We start from the raw sequence: 18,295 nt of genomic DNA, 5'->3' as shown, positions 1-18,295 counted from the left end.
GGACATATTAATAACTGGACTTGTACACGTACTTATTCATTTCGTTGAATTTCCTTGAAGAAATAAAACATAGCTTTGAGTACGATTAGCGCCCAAAACTCCCGATGCAATTTATTTATTAACACCGATGAAGAGCAACACGCACGAAACGTCACTTATGTTGGCGTTTTCGCAAATGAAATTGCATTGAGAGTTGCGTACTTTCAAGTCATGCACGGCTGCGATTGGCTACCGACGTTTAATCCGACCGGCAAGAGTCTCGGCTTAATTTGTGGGATTAATTCAATCGCAAGGATGCGATAAAAAAAAAAAAAAAAAAAAAAAATGCCGACGAAGCGTTTCCGACGACGGGTCGAACGGTTTCGGTTGGCGGACCCTCAGTGATCCGAGAAAAAAAAAACCAAAAAAACAAAAACAAAAACAGGTATGGTACAAAAAATTTATTCAGTAACAGTTCTGTAAACATCTGAGGTAAATGAACATTTACATCAACATGTTCTTTTAAACAAAAGGTTTGAGACGCAAGGCACTTCTCTTCGAAGACGGTCGTGTGACAGCGGGAGTCGCAGCAGGGGTGGTTCTTCCGTTTCTTTGGTTTTTCTTTTTTTTTTATTATTGAAAAAGTCGGAGCGTGCGTGTCACAAACTCTTCGTCGTTTTTCTCCGGTCCGTGTTCAGGACAGAAAAACAAAAAAAAAGGTTACGATCGCTTTGGGTTCGTGTCTCGTCCGCTTCCAGGTCTGAATTTGTTGGTATCGTTTTCCCATAAATAAACAAAAGTATGTTAATATCCCTCCTCATAGGACACCCTCTGTTATTTCTTCTTCTCTAGTTATATCTTCATGTCCTCATAACTATCTATCTGTGCAAATCTTTATCTACATGTCAAAGGTACTAAGAACAGCTCGGAACAACAAGGTTATGAAGAAAAGAAAAAAAAACGTTTCAGCAAAAAAAAAGAAATAAGTCAAATAAACCCTGTTTCGACAATCTTTTAGAGACGAAGTTCAACATAATGTCTTTCGTGGAATTCTCCTTTTTCCAGATTCAGCAGTTGTGAAACCGACTTCGTTGGTCGGAGCCGTGGTTGATCTTTTGGTTTTGGTGAATATCATTTTGGTTAAATCACAGCTGACAAACTTCTTTTCAAAAGAATAGTTCACCGCGTCTTGCTTCTCGTTTTGCGCGATCGCGACGAACTTTAAAAACTTTAAAACTCCCAGTGATAAAAATGCACCTCTAGAGGCCGCCGATCTCCCGACTTTGACCTGAGGGGTTTATCGGAGGCCCTTCGTCATGGCAACCCATTGAGAGCCCCCCCCCCCCCCCCCCCCCTCTCAGCTAAAAACTTACTTTTTTAAAATGTAAACAAAGTGTTAATTTTAGCGTAGCGTCGTCCGCAGGAAGACCACGGGGAGGTCAAAGGTCGCAGACCTCGGTCGCGGCGGGCACTTTGGGGGAAAGTATGCGCAGGTACGAATGTGAAATAAGACCTTCAAAAGACTTCACTTTTTGTGTCGCTAACCGGGAACAGACGGTTTAAAGGATACGGCGCACTTTTCAGAGTGAATAAACCCGCGCGAGAGTTCGCTTCGAAAAGCATTTAAGACGAAAAAGACAGCAAACGCACCGCGTCGTCTCCGCAGCACCACGTTCATTCAGGACGAGGCGACGCGTTTTATCTGATAAAACGAGACCCGGTTTAAAAACCAAACACGCGAGAAAAACTCCCCGGCAACTCCCTGTCGCCATGGTGCGAGGGTACATTTTTATTCCTGATGGATTAAATTGGGTGTAAATTGAGAAAAAGTCTAACTGAACTATATTGTTGTTGTTGTTTTTTTTTGGGGGGGGGGGGGGGCAGGAATTAATAAGATAAAACAGAAAGAATGAATGTGGGATGTTTGTTAAAAACTAACGGAGAAATAAAAGTGAACACGTTTTAGATGGTATTGCTTTCAAAAAATAATTTAAAAAAAAAGATCTAAAAAGCTACATTATAGCCTACAGCTCATCTAGAAAAAAATAACTTAGAGTCCTCCTATACAGAACGGCTAGGAGGAACTCGACAGTCCTGTAACGCACCGCAAACACAATCATCAGAGGATCTTTATGCTCCGTTCAAGCTGCAAAGCTTCAAACTGTCCAGTAAAAAAAAAAAAACTCACTAAAATATTGTTTTTAGCCCTCGATATTGTTTGTTGTTTATCATTTAGGTTTGTTTTTTTTTTTGGGGGGGGGGGGGTGAAGTGACTGTTTGTGCCAAAAGTTAGGAAAAAAAAAGAAAAGAAACCCTCTCTAAAGTCACTTTGAATTGCAGCTCGATCCGACACAAACTCTTTTAAAATGCAGGTAGTTCTGTATAACATCCTGTGGTGCATATCAATACTAGTAATCATGATGTATTTACATATTTATATATTGTATATAGTTTACCCTGAAGTAACTGCAGAGATGTCATTTTGTAAACACGGGAAACAAGACACACACACACACACACACACACACACACACACACACACACACACAGAGAGCCTGTGAAGCCTACGGACTACGTCTCAGGGTGGGACTGCTTTATCCTCCGGTCACCTGCTCTGTCCGAAACGCCGGAGCATCCCTCTCTTCATTGAAAGTACAGGCCCGGTGGTGGGTGGAGGGGTGGGGGGTTGTGTGTGTGTGTGTGTGTGTGTGTGTGTGTTGGGGTTTGAAGGGGTAGGGGGTTGGGGGGGGGGGGGTGAGAAACGCTCAACACGAAACGACGGACACGTTCGACAGACCCGCAAACACGGCTCAGCTCCGTCGTCACGCGTCACGAGAGGAGGAAGAAGAAGAAGAAGAAAAAAAAAGTCTCCCCGACGAAGAAATTAAAGAAAAAAAAAGAAGATGAAAATAAAAGAATATAGTATTGCTGCCTCTACGCTCCAAAACTTATTAGTAAGTCCAATCATCATCATCATCATCATCATCACTATAAGCCTTCCTTACTTGTGTCTGTGCTGGCTAACTGTAAACTGGAGGTGTGTGTGTGTGTGTAAGTGTGTGTATTTGTGAGCCTATATTTCTGTGCTTTAAAAAAAAATAGGTTACATTTTGAATTAATGCCAATTTGCATTATCTGTCCTCAGAGCTTCATATTCTACTGAGCCTTCAAAGAATTTTAATTATAACCTGTAGAGTTTCCTACGTGTCAGATTTCTTTCTTTTCTGGATTGCCGACATAACGTTTTTACGTTTTCTCTAACGTCCTCTTTGAACGTGACTCTTCGAACTGGTTCCGATCTTACTCGTGTTTTTGCGGGGCGTCAGCACGGAGCCGTCTTTGCAACCAAACACTTTCTGTTTCCGAGTTCTGAGATCAAACTAAGATGAATCTGTTGCGGGGTGAATATACGTGGTAAAAAGTTGTGTGCGTAGGCTCTCGTCGTGTGCTTGTCGCGGGTGTGTGTGTGTGTGTGTGTGTGTGTGTGTGTGTGTGTGTGTGTGTGTGTGTTTTAGCTACACTGCCAGGTCATCGTGGCGAGCTCGGGCGCCGCCGCTCTTGCTGGCCCTGCTCGGCTTCCGGATGTCCGTCGCCCTGGCAGCGGGAGGCTGATGCATCTCCGCCCTGGTTACCACGGTGAAGTCGTCGTGCGGGACCGAGCGAGGGTCTTCCTCGTCCGCCGCCGGCTCCTCCGGCGCCAGGGGGGAGAGAGGGGTGTTGCGGGGGAGCGTGGGGAACATGGAGAGCTGCTCCGGCGTCTCGTCGTGAGAGGAGGAGGAGGCGGAGGTGGGAGGGGAGGGAAGACGAGGAGGAGAAGGGGAGGGGGACTTATTTCCGTTCAGGAGCTCCAGCGCCGCGTTGCTCCAGTTCTGCTCCATCGCCGCCAGCTGTCCGCGGCCTCCGGCTTTCTCGCCGTTGCTGTAGAAAGAAGTGGGCTTAAATCCGTCGGGCAAAGGCCCCGTGTTGGGGTTCAAGGAGATCACCGTCGGGGAGGGCTGCGCTGGACCATAGGCTCCTCCCTCCGCCGCCCGGCCCACCACCCTCACGCTGGCGTACGGCGGCAAACAGTCGAGCAAGGACGACGCGGTCTGCTCGGGGATGGTCTCCGCGTCGCCGGGCTCGTCTCCGCCCAGCTGCAGAGACTCGTTGTCGGGCATGAACTCGTTGGTGACGCCCTGCTTCACCTTCTTCCAGCCCAGGTGGTAGATCTCCAGCAGGTTGAGCAACAAGGAGACGCAGGCGACCACCAGCATGAAGATGATGAAGATGGTCTTCTCCGTGGGCCTGAGAAAAACAAGCACGTTTATATTTTCACGTGGAGACAAATGTAGAATAGAAAATCGAACAAGACGCGAATTCATTAAGATTAAATTGATTAATCTCGCCGACACCACAGACTGTGTGTAAAAGTGGACGTAGCTTCCCGGTCTGAAAAATGTGGCCGACTCGGAAGTGCCTTAAACTGCGATACCACCGAGTCTACGGTGGAGTCTCCGGTGGAGTCTACGGAGTCTACGGTTGAGTCTACGGAGTCTACGGTGGAGTCTACGGTGGAGTCTCCGGAGTCTACGGTTGAGTCTACGGTGGAGTCTCCGGAGTCTACGGTTGAGTCTACGGTGGAGTCTACAGTTGAGTCTACGGAGTCTACGGTTGAGTCTACGGTTGAGTCTACGGTGGAGTCTACAGTTGAGTCTACGGTTGAGTCTACGGAGTCTACGGTTGAGTCTACGGAGTCTACGGTGGAGTCTACGGTGGAGTCTCCGGTGGAGTCTACGGTTGAGTCTATGGTGGAGTCTACGGTGGAGTCTCCGGTGGAGTCTACGGTGGAGTCTCCGTAGACTCCCATTCAACTTCTCTCGTGAAATTCTCAGTCAATACATTTTTTTCCACCAGTTATCTCGGTGTCGTTCGCTAAAGTCGCTCCTCCTTGTTCGTTTTCTGGCGGTCCGTCTGAAAATAATCCCGTCGTTAATCAGAAAATAAACTTGTGTTTTTGGGGGCGTGTCTGTTTGATTGACAGGCCTGTGGTGCGGTCAGGTTACAGCTATCGGTGGGCGGGACGCGGGTACCGTCCGGTAACCGATCAGATCGAGTCAGACCACCCATCTTAAAGAGAGTAATTGGAACAACAACAAAAAAAGAAACCAGAAAAAACAGACAATTGATTATTGATGATGCGGAGGAATAAAGTTGAGCTCTCTAACCTGGAGATGAAGCAGTCCACAGTATTGGGACAGGGCCAGCGGCCACATTTATAGAGCGGCCTCAGGTGGAAGCCATACAGGAAGTACTGTCCCAGGATGAAGCCCACCTCAAACAGAGTCTTGAAGATGATGTTGAAGATGTAGGTCCTCAGCAGCGCCCCGCGGATCCGGATCTTCCCGTGCTCGTCGCGGATCGGCGGTTTCACCTTTTTCCCGCCTCCTCCTCCTCCGTCGCCGACGCCGTTGTGATAGATGGGGTCGTGGTCCTCCTGGTGCCGCGCCGCCTTCCGGAGATCCTCCTCCCGCTCCCTCCTCTTCTCCTCCATGCGGACGATGTGGAGCACGTGGCCCAGGTAGATGAGGGTCGGCGTGGAGACGAAGATGATCTGCAGCACCCAGAAGCGGATGTGGGAGATGGGGAAGGCCTCGTCGTAGCAGACGTTCTCGCAACCGGGCTGCTGCGTGTTGCAGGTGAAGTCGGACTGCTCGTCGCCCCAGACCTCTTCGGCCGCCGCGCCCAGCACCAGGATGCGGAAGATGAAGAGGACGGTCAGCCAAACCTGGCGGAGGGAGGACGGAGGGACAGGGCAGAGTTAGCGGAGAAGGAGACGGTCGAACGTCTGACGAGCCGGGTCACGTCGGAGGCGCTGGAAACTAATCTACGTAGGGAGCCGGATTTTATGACGTTTCTCGAACAGAGTCATCGGTCTCCCTTTTAGTCAAATTAAAGCGTCCGAGCTGGTAACCAACCATAACGTCACCCGTTGGTACGCAGCTTCCGTTTCGAAGCCTGGAGTTCGGTGTTTCAGCTGTTTTGGGTTTTCGGAGCGAGAAATGACCGTATTAGGACGGGCTGGGGAGGAGCTAGGGGGCGGGTTTAACTAAAGAAGCTATACGGGAAACCTGGCTGCACCCCAGGCATGTCAGTCAAACCAGGCACCTCCCCCAATTTACCCGACGACATCATAACGACTTGTGCAAAAAAATGTATTGACTCTTTTCACGAGAGAAGTTGAATGGGAGTCTATTGATGCCAAAGCATTTTTTTTTTATTTTTTTTTTTAATTTTTGCCGGTCCCCTCGTGGCCCTCGGCGGTATTGCACTTTAAGGCACTTTCTAAAGCCAATCTTCATCTATCAAAAATACCACGGAAGTAGAAATTGAGGCAAACGTGAACATCACCTGAGCGCCAGGAAGGAAATAAACACGTGATATCACTGGTCAGTCACCTTTCCAATCACAGTGGAGTGTTCTTGAGCATTCTCCAGCAGCCGCCCTAGAAAGCTCCAGTCACCCATGCTTCACTCGGTTTTCTAGCCTGGAGAGAGCGAGAGAGACGGCAGTGAACAACTCAGGAGGTGCAGGAGGGGAGCCGCAGAAGAACTGTTTGACTGAGGACAAGCAGAAAAAGCTGCCGAACAGATTTTCAAGGACAGAAAAGACACGTATGTTTGGACTATTTCTGAGCCGGGAAAAAAAAAATGCAGGTTTTCTATGTCTTTTTTAACTTTAACGGAGCCTTTAAAACCAGGAAAAGTCAACAGTTCCACCACATCACGATATCACGATAAAATATCAATACCAGCTCTCAAAATCACGTTATCTATTATATAAAAGCTTACTAAAGTTATGGATGTAAATATAGCTCCAGTTTGGGAGTAAAATTGTTGGACTCTTTGGAGCTTTAATCGTCATCCGGCAATAATAAATTATAAACAGAAACCTGTGTTGTATTGTATCTGTATGAATTCAATCAAACAAGGCAGCTGCCTGAACCGTTAGAGGGAGGAGCGTTCCTCCCAATCTGAGCACAACGGGCATAATAATCACACCAGAGAAAGAAGAAGAGCACATCAAGTACGAGATCGAGTTTAGATTGTGTCGTAATAAAAAGAAGGAAAGCCGAACTTACTAAGATATTGTTGTGTTGTCGGTGATAAATCCATCGACCAGAGATCAGAAGAAAAACTCTACCTGGAAGGGAGACACAGAAGACTCTTATCACATTTAAAGATGACTTTCAAACACAAATAACACAAAATGAAAAGCTGGATTTTTAAAGGCAATACTAATATTGACGTTTCTCATTTTCGATATGTTGACTTTTAGTACGTTTAAACCACCAAAGCACGACATTTTTACAGTGGAAGCGATGCGGAACTCAGGCTGTCTCACTGATTACCACGATGGGGACGAGATCGGGACTCTGCAGGGGCCACGCGGTGTGTTCAAGGACTTGTTTTGAACTCCCGATGACCATTTGTACGAGTCTGTTTGTGTTTGGGACCAATCAGAGAGCCCCCTGACGGCACTGCGTGACGGATAATTAATCCGTGATCAATAATGAGTAAAACTGCATCCTTTCACTTACATCTGTATGCATGCGGAGGTAAATCTGCACATACATGCCTGTTTTTGCACATTTATTGCCACGTCCCCTGCAGAGGTGCATGTACTTGTGGGCATCAGCGTGTGTGTGTGTGTGTGCGCGCGTGTGTGTGTGTGTGTGTGTGCGTGTGTGTGTCCATGGCCGACCCGTGGACAATGGTTGGCCATCTGTGGGAAGTGAATGAGTGGATAACAGGTCGAATGCTGGACTCATCACATCCCAGGAATGCTGAGGCGGGCAAATGTTTGCCTGCGATTTCACTGATATGAACACACGCACGCACGCACACGCACGCACACACACACACACAAACACAGAGTTACAGTAGTGTTCATAACTCCTGAGTGAAGCCACCTCGGGACACAGTGATTCACTTTTAATCTTAAACGTAAGCCAACACTTCTTTCTAAATATTAGAAGGAACTCAGCCGACTGAAAGGAAATATTACTCGTAATTAAACTGCGTCATTAAACACGGCTCCGCAAAACAATAAAAGTTTAAAAAGAAAATCCAACTCCACATGTTTTTAACTTGTCTGAAATCCTCCATCTGAATCGCAGCAAACAAAACAAAACAAAACGAGGCCAAATTAACCGTCTGCGTGTCCGCCGGTCCACCGGCGGCGTGTGTACATGTACGTGATGTGTTGACGTGATGAAATACCAACTGTCAGCGCAGACAATGGAGAAGCTGCCAGATGGACATTGTCCCGGCCGCTGTGTGCTTTTCGATGGATCAGAGGCCTTTGTGCCGGAGCGGCGCAAACGGTTAACTCCTGGCCCGCCGTGTGCACCCAGAAGCCTTTTTAAAGATATGCGGGCGGCCACAATGAAAGGCGGCTCTCGTGGTTACGTGCTGCCACACACGCTAGGAGATAGTTACAATACTCCACGTGTGTAAACACGAAGGAATAATACACAAAGACTTGGGGAAAAAAAAAAAAAAAGAGTGGAAAAGTGCATAAAGTCTGTGAAGGTGATGTATAAAATTGATGCACGAATTTACATGGAGAGCTCAGGTTTGAAAAATGAATGTAAAAGTGAATAAATAAGTACAGAAAGGTGCATTCAAGTGCTGGAAATGAGCAAATATTAACAAGTAAATAACGGTGTCCAGCAGCATACATGTAAATAAAGATTCATACATGCGCGCAGAGGTACAGCAGTGTAAAAGAAGGAAATGTCAGCTGCGTTAACAAGGAGGAAACACGATGCATTAAATGTAACGGCATGAAATAAGGAATATGCAAAATATTTTTCATTAATTTCACTTCCATTATCAACAACATGAGAAACATTAGAATTTCAAGAAGCAGAAGAAAAAAAACTATTATAGAAATATTCTGTTAATATTAAACATATTAAACAACTACATCAACAATAAAGCACAAATCTTCCCCTGAATTAACACGAATGTTTTCAGTTAAAAAGAAATGCTCCAAATTGCAAACTGTGAGATAACAACTCGTCTGGATGAAATACAAAATTGCTCTACACCTTCACGAGCCGCCTCTTTAAGACAATATCTTGACAATAGCGGGGACGAGCATTATATTTCTTTGTCCGTTAGCAGTGATTAAAATAAAAAATCACTAAACCGCATTCATTTCAAAAGTTCTCCAACTCCGTGCTTTCTTAGTGAGTATTCGTGGCCTCCTGTCTGCCCGTCTTTCCCACAGGGAAGTGAACGCAGCACGAGAGGTGCCGATAATCCAGCAGGTGGAAGGATGATAATCCCTCCTCTTCCCTCCCACTTCAGCCAACAGCATCCCTCCAGCATCCACCTGCTTACCTCTCCCCTTTGGAAACACGTCTCCCTCGCGGCGGTGCGCTTCTTCTCCCACTTCTTCCTCTTCTTCTTCTTTCTTTTTAGTCCCACGGGTGGGCTCGAGGCAACCAGGAGAGGAGTAGGTGAGGTCGTTGGGAGAGGAAATGGGGGGGGGGGGGGGATGTGGGGGTCGGGGGGGCGAGGGAGAGAGACACAGAGAGAGAATTACAGGGTTACAGAGAGAGAGAGAGAGGGAGAGAGTTAAAAAAAAAAAAAAAAAAAAAAAAAAAAGACGCGTGGCTATGTCTAGTCTAAAAAAAAAAAAAAAAAGGGGGGGCGCGTGTGGAACCTGTCCCGCGAAGCGCAGTGGCTGCGTCCCGCGTGGCCAAGGCCATCCGCCACTGTCACACAGTGGTCCCCCCCCCCCCCCCCCCTGTGCATGGGACGCACGAGGGGGACGGTGGTAGGGAGGAGTATGTGTGGAGACTCAACCGTCACATTCCTGGCAAACCAGCCGTAAAACACTTTAAACCCGTTTAGAAAAAAAAAAAAGAAAGATAAAATGTCTTGTTTTTTTTAACCATTAAAATGATTGTGTAGCTGCTACGAATAGAAATAACTGTGTTTCCTGTCTTTCTGTGCGGTGGAAGCGGCAGCTACTGACAACCTAGCCTATATATTTCGGTAGCCTTATAACAGCCGTTTGTTGTAAAGTCTTACTGGAAATTATGAAACATGTGTCAACAACAAACAAAAAAAACATGGCATATAGTGAAATACAAATGTGGAAAAAAATATATCGTGTTGCATAAAAATGAACACGTCTTTTACAATTTATTCCTAAATAAATCGTAGTTTTTTTCTTTAAATAGAAAAGAAAAGAAAAAAGAAAAGAAACAAACTAATTAATTGCACCCTACTTTCTAAGAATCTCGTTGACTCGTTGCTCCAAATAAAGATTTCTCATTACAAGTTATTTCACCATGGTTACTTGTTATGGGATGGCTTTACCTCGTTGAGTCCCTCTGACTGAGGAGGAAGCGCGCCCACATCTGCTGCGGTACCGCTGCTCACCAGTAGAGGGCGACAGAGTACACGCAACCGGTCCATCGCTCCGTGTATCTGTAGTAAATGAAAATATATTTGTTCCTCTCATCACTTATGTCAAAAGCACCTTGTGTCTCTATAACAGCAGTCTGTATCTAAATATATATATACAGTATTTATATACATATATAAAGAGTGCTTCATAAATCCTTCATATAAAAAGAGAAAAGACACAATAGTGTGAAGGGAATGAACACATAACCTCTTCATTGAATTCAGTGATTAATCCTTCAACTTCCTGCTTTTAGTTTCACATATATAAAAGACATACACATCATAACTATACATACTTGAGGGCATATCTTCGTAAAGAGCATTGTAGTTGAAGACATCGCGAACAGAATATACATCCTCTCTTGTAATTTTGTATGTTGCGCAATCAAAATTAACCCAAAGATGATATATTCAAGTAAATATTGACTTAAATGGTGCATCTGTTCATATTAATATTAAACAAAACAACCAGACGAATCAAAATTAAGACAAGATGAAATTTTATTTGTGAAAGTAAAGTGAGAAACTGTGAGTGCATTTATATTCAGTGAATCGTTATTCAATGAATCCCCCTCTGTGTATGTGTTTACTGTCCGAACTATCTGTTTTTACATGAAATGTTGTCTTATCTCAGTAAACAACTGTACTATCGACAAAAGTTACATTTGTTGTTGTTGTGTTTTTTTTTAACAAATTATTGACAATTCTCAAACAGTACAATGTAAAAATACAGTTTTAAAGTTGTTTACATCCTCTCCACCCCTCAAAATGTTACATTACAACTACCAGGGTTTCATGAAAGATGTTTGTATTTACACTTCTGGGTCCTTCACATGTAATTACGCAGCTTTAATGTGCTTTAATGTCTGTAAAATGACTTTCCTCTGCTTCAACCGTCCCGTTGCCGTTTCCTCTCAAGTCGAGACGAGTGTCGTCTGGTTCGTCTTATTTCGCGTTCTCCTGCATTGTTTCCTCGTCTTCTGACCACAGAGACTCCTGGGAAAGAAAGAAAGAAAAAAAAAAGAAGGTTTGTGTAGTTTGATTTATGGATTTTAAGAGGTTTTAACACATTTACGTTCGCGTGAGCCGCTCGGAGACTCGAGGACGTACACGACTCTGACGAAAACGGACAAATAATTCATAAATGAATCGGTTGGTTAATCACCTGACTCTCTGACTGATTAATAACCTCTACCTAGTGACGGCCTTGGCTACAAGATAGGCCAGCTCGGCCATGTTGAGGACCATGCAGATGGAGGAGGCGGTGGCCATGAAGACGGTGAAGATGGTTTTCTCCGTGGGGCGGGAGATGAAGCAGTCCACCAGGTTGGGACACGGCCACTGGTCGCACTGCACCAGCCGCGGCATCTCGAAACCGTCGTACACCACGTACAGGGCGTACCTGCAGAGACACACACGCACACACACACACACACACACACACACACACACACACACACACACACACACACACACTGTGTACTGGGTTCTTCTATTGAACCTGTGTAACAGACTGAAAGAAAATCTTACAAGAATCCTCCTTCAAACAGCAGCCTGAACACCAGGCTGCAGGTGTACGTCCACCAGAGGGCGCCGGCTATCGGGAGTCTCCGCTTCTTGAGAGTCTCTAGCTCCTCCTCCTGGCCCTTGTTGCCGAGGAAACCGGCTCTGCCCGAACTCTGTCCCGCACCCGAGACGTGACAGGAAAAAATACAAAGCAAGTCAAAGGCACAAACCGTGAGAGACACAAACAAAACAAAACAAGGTAAAAAAAAAACAACTGACACGACACATGACATAATATGAATATGACATAATGTCAATATAACATGACAAGACGCGACGAGGGACGTGACACACGACGTATGACGTATGACACACGGGATGCCATCGATGACATCATTTCACATAACGTGATACAGCAGTTTGTCATCTCATCACGATGACTTTACATTAATACAAATTAAACGGCGCACACACACACACACACACACACACACACACACACACACACACACACACACACCTGCAGGAGCCTCTTCTTCTCCCTGTGGTTTCGATAGGCCACGTGCATGGCGACCAGCAGCGTCGGCGTGGAGACGAAGACCAGCTGGAGACACCAGAGACGGATGTGGGACACGGGGAAGAACTGGTCGTAGCAGACGTTCTCACAGCCGGGCTACAAACAAACAAACAAACACCCGGGTCGTCACGACGACGATAATGTCAAAGTTGAACTGCGGGGTCAGGAGGAGGTCAAAGGTCACCTCGGCCTCCCTCTAATAACAGGCTAATATACTGCGACCGTTAACGAACAAGTCATTTACTTTGAGCTTTTCTCTCATTCAATCCTGTCGACGACTAATCTGTCAATGCGCTGTGACATCCCGTTACGTTGCCCGGGCGACGTGTGACGCCAGAGACCCGGCTCCCTACCTGCAGAGTGTTGCAGGTGAAGTCGGACTGCTCGTCGCCCCAGACGCTCTCCGCGGCGACGACCAGCACCATGACCCGGAAGATGAAGAGCACGGAGAGCCAGATCTTACCCAGGCTGGTGGAGTGGCGGTTGGCCGCGACCAGCTGGGCGTACAGAGCGGGCCACGACATCCTGGGGGACAGACGGAGACCAGGGGGACGTGAAGACACACTTGTTTTTTTTCCAACTTGAAAATTTTTCTAATTCAAATCTTTTTAACGTGAGAAAGTCTGAGAAATAAATGTATAAGTGTATTTCTTTTCTTTTTTTTCCCCCCTATTGTACACAGACGTCGGACATTTCGGAAGAAGTCAGCGGCGGAAGATGAAAGCGGCGAAACAAAGGGGAAGTTTGACCGCGGATGAAAAGGAATGACGGTGAGGAGGAAGAGGAGGAGGAGGAGCAGCGGCCCAGCGCCAGCATTCATGTAAACCGATGAAGCTCCCCGCCCACTGTGGACCGTCCTGAGCCGAGCCCACTCCGAACACGCACACACTGGACGCGTTGTCCAGAGCCACTCTGACTCTCATTCACACTCCGATTGATTTTATTCATTCACTGGTTATCGACGTGATCCGCGCTGATTTATAAACGACTGCACTGACAGGACGTCTCAGATGTGAATGCTAAAAACATAAATACACTTGTTTACAAGTGAGAAAAAAAGAAAAAAAAAAAAAGCTGCGTTAAAAAAAGTTAAAAATAAAATGAAACATTTTATATTTTCAGAAATGTATTTGAACGATGACTGATTTAGGCTTTAAATATTTGTTCCTATTATTAAAAACATAAAGTGGTTTTCTTACCTTGTGTCTGGGTGTCAGGTAGTTTGCCAGAAAATACTCCACATGGTCCTTCCCGCCATGAAAAACAAACAAACAAACAAACAAACAGCTTGTTGTTACATCAGCAGTGTCGGATTCAAAGTCACACGAGTTGGGAGAAACTGAACTAAACACAAACCTGCAGCTTCTTCTGCATGAAATCAAAGATGCGTCTCCGAGTGTGAAGCCAGCCGGGAGTCAAAACACGACGACTTCCTGTGAGGAGTTTCAAAATAAAGCCGCAAAAGTGGCAAAGCTGTCGTGACGTTTTGGAGGAAGAAGCAACGCAAACGTGGAAAAAGTACATTTGATTTCTACTCACAGACAGCAGTAATAAAGCACAATTCAAGCGTACGGTCACGGACAAAACACTTCTTTAAATGATGAAAGCAGCTCAAGTACGCAGGAAATTATATCTACAGATGTATTAAAGTGTTACTGCAGGGAGGTAAAGTTTGGGACTCAAAAGTTTTACCTTTTTTGAGAGATGTTGCTGGCATCAAATTAAAAAAGGGGCCTATATTTTTCATAAAATAATAACATTTCTGTTTCAACGTTTGATTTTTTTTTGTTGTTGTTGTTGTTGTCTATTTGCAATTAGATATGAGTTTACAGGATGGATATGAGTAAAGTTGGTTTTTTCTTCCTCTTGAAATCTCCCTTCGGAATCAAACAAGACGTTACACAACAGCAGAATTGAATGTGTGTGTGTGTGTGTGTGTGTGTGTGTGTGTGTGTGTGATGTCTCCGTGACTGTAACAGGACACAGGTGGAGGATCACTGTGAGTCTTCACTTGGCAGCAGCCGGCCTTGCAGGACAGAACAGCTCTGTGTCGCCAATGGCGGCGACTCGTGAGCTTTTCCCACAGTTTGTTCAAGTGTGGGAGTAAAAAAAAAAAAAAAAAAAAAAAAACACAACAACAACTTCCTTGTAAGGCGGCTCGAACACAATCTGCGTGTTCTGATGTAAACGAAGGATGTAAACGTTTCAGGTGTCCCGTGAACGGTAATAAGAATCTTGATTATGTCATTTGATTACATCTTTCTATTAGTTTCCATGCTGCATCGCACGCACCGTGTTTACTTTCTCCTCTGCACATGAACATGAGGCTGCAGAATGAGCGGCAGTGATCTCAGAGAGCAGAAAGTGCTGAGACGGAGAGGCGGGGAGGGCGGGGGCGGGGGGGGGGGGGGGGGGGGGGCGTCAGTGATTGTAATGGAGTCATTAGGGGAAATAACAGCGACACTTATTCCCGATGCATATCGGTGAATGGATATCAGTGTCAGGGCCGGACTCAAAGAGCCTCTGTTTGATCTTTGGGCCGCGACGGAGGGCAAACAGAGGCTGCAGGATTGTGCATCCATCCTGTGGTGATGAGGGGAGAGGGGTGGGGGTGGGAGGGGGGGGGGGGGTCACACAAAGTGAATGAGTGGGGAGAAAGAGAGAGAGAGAGAGGTGATTGTTAGAGTAGCTCCTGGTCCCCGATCAGCCAGCAGGAGAACAGAGGGGGGCACTGTGAAGGACACACACAAACAACCGCACACTGTACACACACATACTGTACTGACACACACCGTACGACGCTCACGTGTACTGTATGTTGCCCGGGAAACTACACACACACACACACACACACACACACACACACACACACACACACACACTCACTCACCCGTAGCCAAGTGTGATGAGTGAGGGGGAGAAAGCAGCATGTGACTGAGTTGCGGAGGTGGACTTGGCCGACCGGTCCCGGATCAGGTTTCTCGTTGCCGGGGATGTGCACGTCGGACATCATCTGTTGCTCCGCTCACATCCTGATCAAAGCTCAAATTATGCTTTAAAAATGAATGCGTGCTAAATGCAACGAAAGAAAGCAAGTTATTTCAACCTTCTGCAGATGCTTGCAACAACCCTGCCGCCTCCGTTTCCCCTCGAAGATCAAACAGAGGCTCTTTGAGTCCGGCCCTGACACTGATATCCATTCACCGATATGCATCGGGAATAAGTGTCGCTATTTCCTCTGACGACTCCCTCTCTGTCTCAGGACTTTCTGCTGTTCATCCTGCCGCCTCATGTCTGTGTGCAGAGGTCATGAAAATCATCATTCGCTGCAGCTTTATTGGATTTACACAAACAGCACTCTTAACAGATCTGAAATTAATCGACCTATAAAATCCATTTTGCCTTTACTAATAACACTGATTTCAATGGGATGAATCCTTTTTTTACACACAGTAACCACTCAGATGAGCCACTCACTAAAATACACGAGTCACGTGACGATTAAATTCAAAATGAACCATAAAAAGGTTGCATTTATTTGTATAGTTTTTGTTCTTTTCTAAGAGGATAGGTGGCGTTACCGGCCCCCACTCCTAAACAGTAGGTGGCGGTAGCGCACCTTTCGACGAAAGCGCCTCTCACGACCCCGGAAGCGGAAACCGTCCCGCTTTTCCGTCGCTGCAGCTAAAGTACCCGAGCGAGGAGGCAGAAAGCCGCTAACCCGACTTGCAACGAGTACCTCGGTGAGAAATAAGAAATGGCTCTCGAGTCGCGGATCACACAGGAGGAAATAAAGAAGGAGCCGGAGAAGCCCATCGACCGAGAAAAGGTGAAGGGAAAAAGAAAAGCGGCGGGATTTTCTGGCCAGCTTGTTTACCTGCTCGCGAGCGCCGAGCTAACCTGCTCGCGAGCAGTTTGAACGAGCCTGTCAAAGTCTTTAAAAAAAAAGTCTTAAAAAAACAACTTAAAACACACCTAACGCAGCTTTTTTTTAATTTAAAAATTCCTCTTTGTTGACTTCTCGAATAATTAGCAGATAAAAAAAAAAAAAAAAAAAAAAAAAGTAGTGACGTAAATAGCAGCGTGCTCGTGCTAATCAACCCATAGTAGTTTAATAGCCATAGTGTTGTTTACACTGCGTCCTATTATACTTTTATTTATTTATTATATTTTTAAATGTTCCTTTATATCTGTTTTTATGTCAAATACTGCATGTAATTATCTTGCCGTAAAGCACCTTGAGTTGCAGTTCCCGTGTGAAAGGTGCTGTACAAATAAAGTTTATTAATATTATTATTAATGTTGTTTTTTGGTTTTTTTTTTAATAGTTATTGTTGCAAATGGTCTCCGTGGAAACCCGGACTAGTTCGGCTCAATTCGGCAACGCAAAACGATTCCGAGCCACAACAACAACAAAAATAAAATATATATTTTTTATCTCACCTCAAGATGTGTCGACGAAGCTTTTTTTTTTTTTTTTTTTTTTGTGTCATTTCAGCGGGAAATTGTTTTGCTTTCCGGTGTCACGTAACTCGTGACTTCGTAATAATTACTAATTGTAATAATTAGACTAATTGTTTGTGATGTAACCACCGCCTCCGTTGTTTTGGGGGTGCAAAACAAACAAAAAAAAACAGCAAGAAAACAAAAGGTTATTACGTTTGTAACTATAACGTAGTATACTGCTAGTATTACTATTAATCAGCGTCATCACAGAGTACCTGTCATGAAACAAGTGTTAACGTCTATTGTACCTGCATAGCGGCGACAGACATGTTGTAGTTGTTCTTCGAAGTGGCCACGAGATGGCAGTGTGACGTAGTGGTTAACTCGGACAGTGGATTCCGGCGGGAAAACCTTCAAAATAAAACGAGTAACCTGCACGACGTAATCAGATATGTTTCCTCAGAGATTTAATGTGCTCTAAATGTACTTGCATGTTATTTTTATTTGTTGTTTTTTTTTACTGCAGACCTGCCCTCTCCTGCTGCGAGTATTCACCACCAACAACGGCCGACACCACAGAGTAGATGAATTTGCTCGGGGCAACGTTCCCTCCAGCGAACTGCAAATATACACGTGGTAAGATTTACAAGCATGTCACTATGTCTTTGCCGGGACGGCGTGTGTCCGTCCAGCTCCCATCGGTGTCGAAAAGACAGCTCACGGATGTAGACCCGGACACCGAAGCTCTTCTCCTTCCGTGTTTCAGGATGGATGCGACTCTGAAGGAACTCACCAGCCTGGTGAAGGAAGTGTATCCGGAGGCCAGAAAAAAGGGGACCCACTTCAGCTTTGCTATCGTCTACCCCGATCCCAGAGGAAAGATGTACAGGTCGGTGTCGCACTACAAACGGCGCCGGTTAAATTCATCCAGCTTAAACGGTCCGCCGAATTCACACGCATACGTAGAAACGTATAACAACCGACCTTCCTCCCGCTTGCAGGTTGAAAGACATCGGCAGCACCGTGTCCGGCAGGAAGGGCGCAGATGACTCCATGACGTTGCAGTCTCAGCGCTTCCAGATCGGAGACTATCTGGACATCGCCATCACGCCGCCCAACAGAGCCCCGCCGCTTAACCCGCGCATGAGGCCGTTTTGAAAATACACACACACACACGCAGCAGCAGCAGCAGCAACGTGCCCACACGAACCCGCAGTTACGAATCTCTTCTTGTGTTTTCTCCGACATCATCTTTGATGGTTTTGCTCCATTTTATAAAATGTGACGTGTAATAAAGTTGCCCTTTTTTTCTTCACAAAAGTCT

At 45.7% G+C, this 18,295-nt stretch overlaps 3 protein-coding genes across 4 annotated transcripts; 1 reads left to right on the top strand and 2 right to left on the bottom strand.

Annotated features, from left to right (window-relative positions):
• Positions 1-2,235: 2,235 nt before the first annotated feature.
• LOC138208461 (gap junction alpha-3 protein-like) lies at positions 2,236-9,496 on the bottom strand. Its single transcript, XM_069166336.1, has 5 exons — positions 9,366-9,496; positions 7,097-7,158; positions 6,414-6,502; positions 5,184-5,743; positions 2,236-4,263 (listed from the first exon to the last, which is right to left on the bottom strand). Exons 3-5 carry the CDS (start codon positions 6,480-6,482, stop codon positions 3,495-3,497), a joined length of 1,398 nt encoding a protein of 465 aa, XP_069022437.1. The 5' UTR covers positions 6,483-6,502; positions 7,097-7,158; positions 9,366-9,496; the 3' UTR covers positions 2,236-3,494.
• Positions 9,497-10,935: 1,439 nt separating this feature from the next.
• LOC138208491 (gap junction beta-6 protein-like) lies at positions 10,936-17,502 on the bottom strand. 2 transcript variants are annotated; one of them, XM_069166400.1, is made up of 8 exons: positions 15,416-15,686; positions 13,882-13,958; positions 13,725-13,772; positions 12,879-13,050; positions 12,469-12,621; positions 11,973-12,121; positions 11,638-11,844; positions 10,936-11,438 (listed from the first exon to the last, which is right to left on the bottom strand). In XM_069166400.1, the coding sequence occupies exons 4-8, from the start codon at positions 13,047-13,049 to the stop codon at positions 11,357-11,359; spliced, it is 762 nt and encodes a 253-aa protein (XP_069022501.1). In that variant the 5' UTR covers position 13,050; positions 13,725-13,772; positions 13,882-13,958; positions 15,416-15,686; the 3' UTR covers positions 10,936-11,356. The 2 variants fall into 2 exon arrangements, with proteins under 2 accessions (XP_069022501.1, XP_069022502.1); XM_069166401.1 differs by lacking the exon at positions 15,416-15,686 and adding an exon at positions 17,280-17,502 and having other exon boundaries at positions 11,353-11,438; positions 11,608-11,844.
• On the top strand, positions 16,186-18,291 carry sap18 (Sin3A-associated protein). The gene is made up of 4 exons (XM_069166402.1): positions 16,186-16,354; positions 17,498-17,607; positions 17,738-17,860; positions 17,973-18,291. The coding sequence occupies exons 1-4, from the start codon at positions 16,283-16,285 to the stop codon at positions 18,127-18,129; spliced, it is 462 nt and encodes a 153-aa protein (XP_069022503.1). The 5' UTR covers positions 16,186-16,282; the 3' UTR covers positions 18,130-18,291.
• The last annotated feature ends 4 nt before the right edge of the window (positions 18,292-18,295 follow it).

This window comes from Embiotoca jacksoni, unplaced genomic scaffold (assembly GCF_022577435.1).
Source record: "Embiotoca jacksoni isolate LCO1_2020_lvr unplaced genomic scaffold, fEmbJac1.0.p SCAF_38, whole genome shotgun sequence".
Lineage (NCBI taxonomy): Eukaryota > Metazoa > Chordata > Actinopteri > Embiotocidae > Embiotoca > Embiotoca jacksoni.
Note: the sequence above shows the minus strand (reverse complement) of the source record. Positions and strands in the feature narration are given on the sequence as shown.